The sequence below is a fragment of the Rhineura floridana genome, chromosome 4 (genome assembly GCF_030035675.1).
Source record: "Rhineura floridana isolate rRhiFlo1 chromosome 4, rRhiFlo1.hap2, whole genome shotgun sequence".
NCBI lineage: Eukaryota > Metazoa > Chordata > Lepidosauria > Squamata > Rhineuridae > Rhineura > Rhineura floridana.
This window is the reverse complement of record NC_084483.1, coordinates 105,314,847-105,327,356: the sequence shown is the minus strand read 5'-3', so window position 1 is coordinate 105,327,356 and position 12,510 is coordinate 105,314,847. Positions and strand designations below refer to the sequence as shown.

At 44.3% G+C, this 12,510-nt stretch overlaps 1 protein-coding gene across 5 annotated transcripts in view; it reads right to left on the bottom strand.

Moving 5' to 3' along the window:
- Window positions 1-10,532, bottom strand: part of MYB (MYB proto-oncogene, transcription factor) — a 43,908-nt gene extending 33,376 nt beyond the window's left edge. Inside the window, exons 1-2 of one of the 5 annotated variants that reach the window (XM_061623916.1) lie at window positions 10,312-10,532; window positions 2,408-2,525 (exon numbers count right to left, since the gene is read on the bottom strand). In XM_061623916.1, the coding sequence (XP_061479900.1) occupies window positions 2,408-2,525; window positions 10,312-10,334 (141 nt within the window). In that variant the 5' untranslated portion in view covers window positions 10,335-10,532. Of the gene's footprint in view, window positions 1-2,407; window positions 2,526-9,683; window positions 9,928-10,311 lie in introns of those variants that run through there. The other 4 variants (XM_061623919.1, XM_061623915.1, XM_061623918.1 and 1 more) reach the window with 4 other exon arrangements.
- Between the last annotated feature and the right edge of the window lie 1,978 nt (window positions 10,533-12,510).

The following is a 12,510-nucleotide window of genomic DNA, read 5'->3' as shown; positions in this document are numbered from 1 at the left end:
GTTTTTTTTTTTCTTTTTTTTCTTTTTGTTTAACTATTTTTGATTTTGTTTTTTGTCTTTGAATGTTTTATGATTTTGTCTTGTATGTTTTATGAAAATCTGAATAAAAATTATTGAAAAAAAAGAAAACAAAACTGGGTAGTAAATAAATAGTTCTTCAGTATCTTAGCTCTTCGATTTCTAAAGAGTTGCTATTCTAGAGGTGCAATTCAGTTGTTCAGAAGCAACAGTTGTTCCCACTGGTTTGGAGTATGTATTAAACAAGTGGGGCAGTATTCAACTAACTTTTTGTGCTAGCACTGGGGTTAGTGTCAGCACAGTGGGGTTCCCTCCTCCTACCCCCCATGCAGACTGTGCTGTCCCCCAGATCTACCCTAGACGGCTGGGGGAACTCCAGAGCAGATTCTGGGAGCTCGGGGGGGGGGAGATGGCTCCATTGCGCAACGGAAAAATCCTTGCACTGATGGAACAATCTGCTTAGCACTACATTGAATACAAGCCACAGTCCTGAAGTCTTTAGTAAGGAATCAACCTTACAACAGCATCTGCCTTTCTTTATAAGCGACTGATTGAATTGGGCTGCAATCCAATACACACTTACCTCGGAGGAAGTCCCATTGAACCCAATGGAGCTTACTTCTGGGTAGACAGGTATTGGATTGCAGCCTTAGTAATTTCCAACTCTTTAACTGCCTTGTATGTATCACCTTCTTATTAGACATTGCTGAAAATCAACAGAATGGAAGCAAGCCCCCTCTAGCTATTCCTACAACACTTGGAGCTTGATAGCCCATGTATAAGGGGTCAATAGTTTGTGCTCAGTCATGTGCTGCAAGATGTTGCTGTCTTTGTTCCTCATGCAGTAACCGTTAGAAACAAGAATTGGCACTAACATTAAACAAACAGAGCGAAAGTGTGACTTGTAAAATGTTCATACTTCGTCATCTTATAACCCAACCGTATGAAACACTGTAATCCATCCACAAATAAATTTATATAGCAAATAACGTTCAGTAAGGTCTTCAGTAAACTTCGGAACAGGTGGGTAACCCCAGTTTTCACACCTGTACTGCATAGCTGACCAGTTGTCACATACAGATCTTTACCTACAAATGGCTACAAATACAACCTCAGTCACAACACAATAGGAGGTGGTGGATGCATCCCGCCCAAGACCCTTTCCCTTTCCACATGAATCAATGGAGTGATTACTGCTCTGTTGACTTCAACAGAGAAAGGTCTACAATCATGGAAACCAATGGGAGATGCACATTGCCCATCATCTTTACCCCAGAAGCTGTAATCCTCAGGATCCCAGGAGTGTGTAGGGATATGAATCCATCAATGCTTCTCATACATCTTCCTCTTACTGCAGCCACTTGCACTGTTCCTGTTTCTCCCCCATCTGTTCTCATCTCCAATTCTATGCCACAGTGGCTGCACCAAAAATACCTGATGGCCATATGGGACAAGCTACTTGGTAAGCAATGAAGTTCACCAGAAAAGGCTTTCCCAGCAAGGCAGAACCTCCACAGTAACTTCCTGAAAGGTACGTCACTGCGGTTTACCAAGAGGAGGGGGGAAAGGTGAGGTGTCAGGGAGATTGATGCAGGTTGTCCAGAAGGAGCACCAGATTGGCTCCGCCAGTGTGCCTGCCTTGCAGTGACACAACAGCCAGAAAGAGAACATTGTGGCCCTATCCCATCAGGTGAGCTGCTTCTGAAGTGAACTAGTTATATCTGTCATTTTTAAAATAAGATTTCCCCTCAAAATGTGGTGTTTGGGTTATATCCAACGAAGCTTGCACAAACAATCTTTCCCTCCCGCCCCCAGCAGTCTGCTATGCCCCCCCCAGTGAATTTAATTGGGTATTTCCCTTTGTTTTTAGTGTATTTATTTATAACAAAAAACCCTCCCTTCTAGTCACAGGCCTATTCAAGGCAGCTTCTGAGAAATTTTAAAAATGTTCAGTCGCATATTTATTAGCAAGAATCAGCTTCCATTCTTGTGCTTAGGAAGTCCCTGACAAATGAGTCTAGAATTTTTATCCACACCTTTCATGAGCTCTGCTGGATCAGATCGGAGGCCCATCTAATCCAGCACCGTTCTTACAGTGGACTGATGCCTATGGGAAGCCCAAAAGCAGGACATGAGCACAATAGCACTCTCCCCCACTTGTGCTCTCCACTATTCAGAGACATGCTGCCTTTGATCCTGGAGATAATATTACCATCATGACCTGTAGCCACTGATAGCCTTATTTGCAATTAATTTTGTCTAATCCACCTTTTAAAAAATCATTCAGGTTGGTAGCCAGTGTTGCACCTTTCAGTAGTGAATTCTACAGCTTTAATTATGCACATCACTTTGTCTGTCCTAAGTTTTCAAGACATGGGCCACTGTTTACCTCTTCCCGGGTCCACCGCGTTTTTCCTAAATGACGTTTCCCACTCTTGGGCAGCAGGCCATCATAGTCATGGTCATACACCTCCAGGTCTTCATCCTCATCATCACTGCTGTATATGCTGGGCAAACAGAACACAAAGACAAAACAGGACAGAATGTGAAAGCTGTTTAGAACAACAGGAGTTACAAAAATCAAGGAAAACACAAGAATCTTTTAAAAGGTTATAAGGGTAATTGTTTGGAAACTTGCACAGCAAGATTTTGTTCTACATTCTGTTCTAGTATCCTGAACTGGTTCTGCTGTTTTTGGTATCCACAGATACAAGCAAAAGATTGGCAACTTTCTTATTACTGTGCATGTTTAGACCTGCTCATACTGTTAGATCAGTGGCAAATTACACATTTGGCAGCTGTTCAACCAATGATGGTTTCAAATTAAAATACAATGTTTACGACAATAAAGAGAACGGAGGCTGTGTCCTTGCCCAAGTACATACTCAAAATCCTTAACTTATGCCAAATCATTTGAAGAATGCTCTATGCTTTCACACAGCTGATTACGAAGCTTGCATATTCAAGTCCCAGATGATAAATGCTAAAGGGCTAGGTATTTTTAAAAGGAAATATATTCTGCACAATACTCTATCAGATTACGAAAAGACTAATAGCCTGATCCTATATACACTTATACAGAAGACCTGCTACATTCAACTTGACTGATGCCACGTAAAGCTGCATTCCTCTGCACACTTACAAGGAAATAAGTTCCATTGAATTCAGTGGCACTTGCTTCCAAACAAACATGCACAGGGTCAGGCTGCACAAACGCATAGTACTGCAGCCTAAAAATATCCGAGGGCAAAGGCTTCTCAAAACAAATGAAATGTAAGGGCATCAAGTGATCAGTTTGTTTTGTAAATGTATAGTAGTATCAACAAGCCCACAATTCATGGCCAACTACAGCTATAACTTGAAGACAAATGTACAGTCTGAAATCTTCATGGCACTGAAGTGAACAATCACATTACTTAATTATAGTTTTCTTGTTTCTAGCCCATTTGATGTATTTTCACCTGCTAACTGATTGCCCTGGGATTTCTTCAAAGACCACAATGAATAGAAACAATCACAGATATCTAGTTTAACTTACTCAGTTCAGTAAAATTAAAACAAAGTGTTTTGCAACACAAATTGCCTTACTTCAATTCTATTGTGCAATGTTTTATTTCCAACTTGAAAACATAAACATAACTTTTGAAACCTTCGCTTACTGATTGTATTTGCAGTAGAAAAGAAAATATGGATGGTTTAGGGCTAATTATGCTCATGGGGAAAACATCAAATGAAATTTAAACATTTGCTTATTAAATCAATCCTGACTAACACTGGAACAAGATCTAATGGCTGAGAGCCTCAACTAGTTACACAAATGAAGAGCCAATGGGGTCAGTGGGATTACTTAGTAGCAGTAGTTTAGGGGCTATAGGTTAGCTGCTCTACCACCACTTCAAATAAAGGTGAAATGATTTTTCACCTCTAAGGATGCACCATATGCCAAATGTTCTACAGATAAAAACTGTATTATTTTTATCTGTAGAACATCTGTCATATGGTGCTTGTCAAAGACATTATACAATTATATGCAAAAACAGCAGTTGATGTTGAAATCTACACAGATACATGTGCTGAAACTGGGAGCCCATCATAAGCTAAATGCAACTTTAGGCTACCAATTCCACTCAGAACTTAATATCTACTAGGGATGGGGTTCACTATCTGATTCCGTTCCGTTTTTCAATTAATCAAATAGGCTGCCAGTTCCTATTTGCTATAAATTGTGTTCTGCTAGTTATTGCGACTCTCAGTTCTTTTTTCTTTTTTTTTCTGAAAAATTACATAATTTTCTGTTATTCCTTGTGCTACTCTATATAATGTATACAGCAGATTACAAAATTATGTAATTCTCACCGCACTTTTAAAAAATAATAATAATAATAATACAGTGTCGCTAACAGCCGTGAATGCACGCAGAGTGGGAGCCTGTTTGATGATGAGACAAACTTGCAGATTATCCCAGAATTTGATACCAAATCCAATTTTGCGAATATTCTACACCATCCCTACTATCTACTATCACTAAACTATCATGCCATTCATCAAGTAAGCATTGCTAGGACTATGTGGTTTATGGAGAAAGGTAGACACTAGACATTCCATCTGATCCAACTTAACTTTTAAGCATGCTTCTGAAGGTGGTTTGTTAAGATTAAGAAGGATCCCAATTAATGTCTCTGCAAAAACGTGGCCTAAGGCCAAGGAGAAGTTTGGGAAGGGGTGCAGTGTGTAAGTTTGAGTCCCACACCTGACCTCTTAACTATGATTCTAGGCATCCGTCCCCATCCTGCTGGCTTCCAGATACTTTGGACTGCAACTGATTTTAGACTGTACAGTTTTTTGTACAGTTTTTATATACTATGTTATACTATATTGTGTTATTTCTTATTGTATTTTTAATGTTCACCGCCCAGAGAGCTGTTGCTAGTCGGGCGGTATATAAGCTTAAATAAATAAATAAATAAATAAACTTAGGTCACCTGAAACAAGAATTCAAGCTCAGTCATAGCACTAGAGACAAAACCTACCTCCAAAAGACTCACATCTGTTGCTAGACTGTACAATTTCAGAATTCAGATATTGTAATTATACCTCATTCAAATGTTCCTATTTCACAGGTGGGGAACCTGTGGCTCTCCAGATGTTGTTGGACTTCAACTCCCATCAGCCCCAGCCAGAATGGTGAATAGTCAAGGATGATGAGAGTTGTAGTCCAGGCAACATCTGAAGGGCCACAAGCTTCCCATAACCACTTTAAGTGCTTCCTTTTAAAGGCTGCCCTTTTAAATACTTTTAAAAATCCCTACCATGCCCTAGAAATGGTCATGGCACACCTTCTTTGTATGTGCAGTAAATAGTTATCTGGGTAAGTATTAATATTTAGTCTCCAACACTCAGGCTGAAGTGCTACATTTCAGCAATAGATGCATTTTTCAGTGCAGCTGGTCATGCAACTTGGCTGTTACTGGTGGCCTTGGGTAAGATTCCAGCTCTCCGCCTCAGCTTCCCATGTGTAAAACTGGATCAATAGTGATTCCCCCTACAGGGCTTTAAGGATTCCAAAAGTGCTATATAAGAAACTAACACCTGAGGGTACAGTCCTGCAGCTTTAAAGGCACTCCATGTTACAAAAAAACGTGATTGCATCACCATTATTTACCAGAGGTCAGAGTGGTCTGCCCTCACCAGTGCATCTCCATATTATGCATTTGTACGGATTTAATTGTAAGCTGCTTTAGGATGCAATCTTGGCTGAAAAACAGAATACAACTGTAAGAAATAAAGAAAAAGAGTAGTGACTGTGTGGTGGGGCACAGCTGCCCTCTTGACATCAGCATTACTGCAGCTGACCCGAATGGGGCTCTACAGGGTGGCAGTGAGATCAGGCTGTGCAGCAAATAGGCAGAAACACCAGATAAGTTCTGCTGGAGTGCCTGCCCAGCCTTGACCTTGCTGTCCACCACCCAGGTAAGCTGCAGCGATGCTGGTGTCAGGAGGACACCTTCATGGCTCTGCCTCACCACATGGGCCACTACAGAAAACAGATGTTCTATTGGGTTCAATTTTTAAAAAATGTAGCTTGGCAACTCCAATTGTCAGTCACACACTATAGTCCTCTTTGGACATTCAGGCTGTGACCAGTAAACACCCAAGGGAGGGTAGTGGGAAGGAGCATATCAGATCCCTGCACACTTTAGAACCATGTTTTCCAGAGCTCTAAAATACCCAGGGAGCATCTGTGAGTACAGAAGACTCCCTGGGTTGCAGAGAGTCACCCTCCACAAGTTAGAGATCAGTAATTATTATTATTATTATTATTTATTTAATTTATTAGTCGCCCATCTGGCTGGTTGTCCAGCCACTCTGGGCTACGTACAAGATAAAACAATACATTAAAACATTAAAATTTAAAACCATAACAGTAAGAAACCTAACCCACCCCAAAAGCCTGCCTGAAGAGCCAGGTCTTCAAGGCCCGGCGGAAGCGTATCATAGAAGGGGCATGGGGGTGGAGGCAAAGCTGGCATGTTTAGAGAACACTTAAAGGCCTGGTTCACACATAACACTAACTCAGGCTATGGTTAATGTTAACTATAGTTAGCAAGCCATACTTAAAAGTTGAAATATCTGGCAAACAATAGTTTAAACCTTAGTTTATTACATCCCTCTCTCTTTCAACCTTAAAGATGTACCTCTTTACTCTGGCCTTTCAGAAGAAGAAGAAAAAGAAGAAGAAAGAAGACAAAAGTCAGGAAGAACTGCTCTTCACTGCAGCTCTGTAGCTTTTGAGTAGTGATGGCTCCTTAACCATGGTTAATGAGGAAGTCCAGGTTCACACATAATACTAAGCTATGGTTAATTTTAACTGCAGTTTATAAATCAGCTATAAGCCTTGGCTAATGTACAACCTTTAACCATAATTAATAAACCGTAATTAAGCTGCTGGGCTTACACATAACACTAAGTCTTGGTTTAATAAACCATGGTGTAGAGTTACATGCAAATCAGGCCAATGGAAATGTCTGAAGACGGCTTTACTGATTTGACCACTGATCACAAGCATGTCTACTTAAAAGTCAGTCCCATTGAATTCCCACTGATAGCAATCACATTTACTAACAAGTAAATGCCACTAAAGTTATATCCTTTTGCTCCAATCCTGCTAAAGTTATCCCTATCTAAAGCAGCAATCCTTCGCACCCTTATCTTGGGGTAAATCTCATTGAACACATTGAGAATGCTCCTGAATCAACAAGCATAGGATTTTGCTGCTTGTCCCATTGAAACCAATGGAACAATTTTAGTTGTGAGTAAAGTCTCCCTGATATCAATAAGACTATCATGACTACTTTTAGCTGCATCTCGGCCTTCGGCCTTTATGATTAGGCCACTATTTGAATGTCTACTAGCCCTGTCCTATGCATGCTAAGTAGAAGTGACTCCTGCTGATTTCAGTTGGGAGCAAGCAATGAAACTTAGGGTGCTTCCACCCATGGACTTACTGTGGGATCAGTTTTCCACATGCATGCAAGGTTGCTGGGGTTTTTGGCAACACCGTTGTCACTAAAATGCCAGCCCATACTCCCCTGCCACCGCTGTTTAACCTGGATGTCAGGGGGAAACTGCTAAGTTAGAAAAGCCTGTTGCCAATGTCCCGTTTACCATACAATATCTGTATGGGGCTCTGCAGGGGACAGTGAGATTGAGCAGACTGCAATACATTATTAAGCCCCTGTCTGGAAGCACCCCTTTGGCTTTGACAGTAAGAGTGAGAGCACTGCAGTCTCCACATTTCAAACCACCTCTGTAGCCTGTTGAGCAGCCTTGCAGCTACTCTTTTCTTTTTTTCAAGTAAGTGTGGCTCCAATAACAGATCCACACCGTTTTCTTCCTTCCTTCCTGGAACCAACAGTGTGATAACTGTTCAGTGTCTCAGGCTTGAGATGACGTGTCAGGCTGAAGGAACCTAAAGGGTTAACAGCACCCCACCTGCTAAGTTTTGCACAAATACTCCACTCCTAAACGCTAGCCTTTTTGTCAAGGAAACCAAGTTGTGCAACCGATTCAAACGGGAGAGAGGGAGGGAGGAAGAGGTGGGAGGGGCGGGGAGGAAGTGATTTGTTACTGGCACTTACTACTACTATCACTGACACTGTGATTGAAGAAAAACTCCGACCCAAGGGCAGCCCCTTTCCTTGCTCTGACGCGATTCCACCTCCAGCCAGGTGCTGGAGAGCAAGCCAGCCTGAGGGGTTTCTTTTTCTTTCTCCCTCCTCTTCCTCTTCCTCCCTCCGTGCCAATAGGGGATTTTATCGCCTCCTCTTGCAATCTCCCCACCCCACCCTGGAGTTCAAGCGACCTACCCTTTCCACTTGCAGTTCCATTCTGCTTCACGCGCTAGACAATTCCTTCCCGTACAGAATGCATGATTGAAAAGGAAATGGCCTGTAATGCATGATTACCATCATTTAAAAAGAAAGCAAAAACAACTCCACACCAGATTTTTCTTTTTAACTTCGGCAGGGTTCAAACTCTTTCCACCCAAACTCCCTCAGGCTTTGCAAAAGCGAAGCTGAACTACGCCCGCAACTTTCCCGCAGAGTACCGCAGATCTGCAGGAAGCAAGCGAATGTTGGGCGGTGAAGCATGTGGCGGCGGCGGCAATGCCCTGGCACGATAGAAACGGGGCAGCCCAGAGCGCACAACTAGTTCCGCTGAAATCTCTTTTATGACCCAGGCTACAACTTCAGCAGCGGGCACAAGCATGCACGCATGCATAACCCATGCTGATTTCTCTCGTCCCCCCATTATCCTTCTTTCCCCAGAGATCCGCAATAACCGAAAGAGAAAAGGGAAACTTTAAGGTGGGACCCAAAGGTAGGACTTTGCTTTTTGTGGCAAGGCCAGCCAAGGGGAAAGGAGGAGAGCGCGGGGCAGACCACGAGGAGGAGAATAATCACTGGTCTTACACTGTGAAAGAGAAAGTCAAGTTCTGGCTCCACGTGGAGCGACTGTCCCGAGATAATTAGAAAACAATCCTGCACTGCGCCAGCGTTTCTTCAGACCACGAGGCACTGCTTTTCCTTCCAGTTTGCTGCACGCCACCCCAGCGCAGGGGGAAAGGAGCAACTCCGGTAGCTTGAGCCACCTCCACTCTTCCAAACCACAATGTTCCCTAGCCCTGGACCATTCCTTAAGGGTCCCCCCCCTTGCACAGACGGTTATCCTGCAATATATTTTTTTCTCCTAAGAAAATTCCTCCATAACACTCGCAGGCGATCCTCGCAAGATCAGGGTCAGTATTAGCAAACAAGTGACAGTTCTTGACAAGGACCCCTTCCTTACTCTCTCCTCTCATTGCATCCTCTCCTGCCAAAACTGTTCCACGCGTTGCTGCAAAGAATGCTCGAGCTCTTGCTTGTGAAGAACGGCGTGTGCGTTATAAACGCCTCATTGCACAGCACTGTTTTTGGGGCATTTTCGTTGTTGTTAAAAGAGGGGAATCGGAAGAGCGTTGGGTTTGGAGTCCCGAAAAACAATGCTGGGCAAATGCATAAGGAGGAGCTGGGTCTCCCTTCCGCGCAGCCTGTCATCCACCTGACACTCACATATTCACCGAGAATGAATGAGACGGAGAATGAATGAAAATGGGGATCGAGTACCTGCAGCCAAGCCGCTCCGACATTTTACTCCCTTTTCTTTACGTACCGTATGCCATTTGCTCGCTTCCTCCAGCCCCTGCCGACCGCGGAACCAGGACGCTCATCGCGCTCGCCGGATCGCTGCGGGTGCTCCTGGCAAGTCGCGAAACGGGCCTTCATGCGTTTATATCATTATTTAGGCCCACGCGTACAGCGTGTAGCCAAGGAGAAGAACACCCACCCACCCCGCGCGCGCGCGCACTGGACGACCTGAACGGCTTATTGCAAAGATCCGATCCTTCCAAACTCGTAAGATTTTAGACGAGCGTAAGCGGGGGAGGGGGGGATGTGGCTAGCAGAGAGGAGAAAGTAAGCTGCTAAAACTTTTACTGATGCAGCCTGGCGTTTTATTGAAATAATGCACCACTTTCATGCACGCTCTGACAGGTGTGCAAAACAACTGGCACAGCTCTCTTCCTCTTAAAAGCCTATACAGGATCTCCGAATCTCTTCCTCTCTGACACTGTAAACCGTCGTCCCCCCAATAATCCTACCGCTATGAAACAAGACAAGACGTACACACACACATAGAGAGAGACAAAAATGCATTGGAGTTGCAAAGAGCTTTGCTTGTTTTTTATTCTTTTACCTGTGCCTAGATCTCCTGGCCATCCTTGCATTAGTCACTGGGGGAAAGGCGAAAAGTGGGTGGACGGATAGGGGAGGAGAGGGCTTTATGCTGCTGGAAGAAGTGCTTGGCGTTTCTTGCCGCTTAAGAAGAGCTCCGCCGTAAAGTTCTCAGGAGCAGCAGAGGGGAGGAGGAAACAGGTTGAGATGAAAGAGTAAACTCTGTAAACAGAGATGCCATCAAACAAAGGGCTTTTTGGACACTCCCCCTCCCGCCAAATCTGGCGCCCCTGCAGTGCGCAGGCGCCTCTCCAGCCGCTGGCCGTGGGTCTTGCTGGCACTGAGGAACTCCTTCCCCCCATTCTGCTCTGTGTGTGGCTTCAAGCCCGCGCGGCTGAGGCGGCGACAGCCCGGAGCTAAACTCCAGGGGGAGAGAGAGCGGGAGAGGCGCCTTTTGCTGCGCGGCCCCGCTCAGCGGAGACGTGTCCTACTGACACACACTCGACAACCACTTCCCCGCCGAAACAGATGAACAGGGGCTAACTCGTGTGCGCACACAAGCGGGGTCTGGAGGGCTGTGAGACGCCATGCCAGGCTGCGTTCGAGGGGCCCATGTGGCGTTCCCCTCACCCACTTTGCTGTTCCCATAAGGATAATGGTTGGCTAAAACTTTCTCTGGCGCTCTGCCCGTTTGGCTTGCCAAAGAAGAAACTCTAAGCTGGAACTTACTATTTGCCAGGTCCACCTGTCTTTTTTTGGAGTGTGTGTAGGGGATAGGGTTGCCAGCTTTTCTGACGGTTTCTGTGCCTTTAACAGCTGCCTAACAGGCAGGCATCCAACAGATGCAGTGCCATTTTCCCTGTCGAGTAAACTCCCTATCGGGAGAAACCGTATGTGTAGAATTACTGTGGTACTGGTAATGCTATCGGTTATAAAGGCACAGAAATTCAGCCAGGAAGAAAGGTGGTGTCAACCCTGTTTCAGCTTAGTGAGAGGAGATTGCAGCAGGCTGTGCTTCGTATTTAGCTGCTGACAGACTGCTTCCAGTGTTTTGAAATCATACCTTCCATCCGGATTGTTACAGCCCAGAAGTGGCCTCTGCTACAGTGCACCCGTTGCACATGTGCTAGTTGTAGATGAACAGTGCAAAAGTATGTAGGTATAGAGTTTCTGCATATATCTATAATGCAAGATAGGAATTGCAAGATAATTGCACATCCATGTTTCTGCACTATATGCATACAAGTGTGACCTGTAACAAAATGTTGCAGTGTAGAATACTCATTTTCTGTTCCCCCACACTGCCAGCATTCTGTAGCCGTTAAGAATGCTGATTGGGCTGTTTGGGGGCTCTTTGCCTCCTTAGGTTCCCTCCCCCCTTAAGATTTTTTTGTACTTCTGCAAACCTTGGGGCTTCCCCAAGCATGCTGATACATTCCTCTTGTTTTTCAGTGGCCCTGTTTTGGCCGCAGCCCTGTTGGCATTTACCAGATTAATTCAGTGTTGGAGGGAAATATATGGGATGTGTGTACCCATTATGTATCCCCATGAGGCACTCCTGGCCCACGCTTTTTTGCTGCCCTGAGCAAGTAAAAATGTTACCACCACATTTGGATCTAGTCTTATTATATGCTAAGCCATATAACAATAGTATCAAGAGTAGACCAGTATACTAATGTCTTTGTGTTATTCGCTTTTAATGTTTGGCACTTGTTTACTTCCTCATATTTACAACTGTGGCCAGTGAACATCAGAAGTCTCTCAGTTGTGTCTCCTAGGGCTCATCGAGACGACTGCAAAATGTGTGACGCGCGCTATGCGTGTTTATTATTTTTCGGTCGTCCAAATGACATTGTGTGCTGTTACGCATTTTCGCGGGTTAAATCCGCTCCTTGCAATACTGGCAAAAATGCGATTTGCTGTTTAAAATCGGGAATAACCCACTTGCCTTCAGGAGCTAGGATGCAATACGGTGGACTTTACAGCTGATGGGCAGTTCTTGGGCGTTTCCCCTTGCCCCTTCTTATTCCAGCCAATCACGTATCTGCACTTTTGCACATGTGTGAGAATAAGTCCAGGAAAATTGAAGCAATCATCGCAATGGTGGGGTGCTGGGAGGGTGGGTCTGCAACTACTGCACAGATGCATTTTATTTTTTGCCAGCCGCTGTGGGTGAGATGTGCAATGCACAGCAAGTGAGAAAGGGACTGCTGGTCAGTTT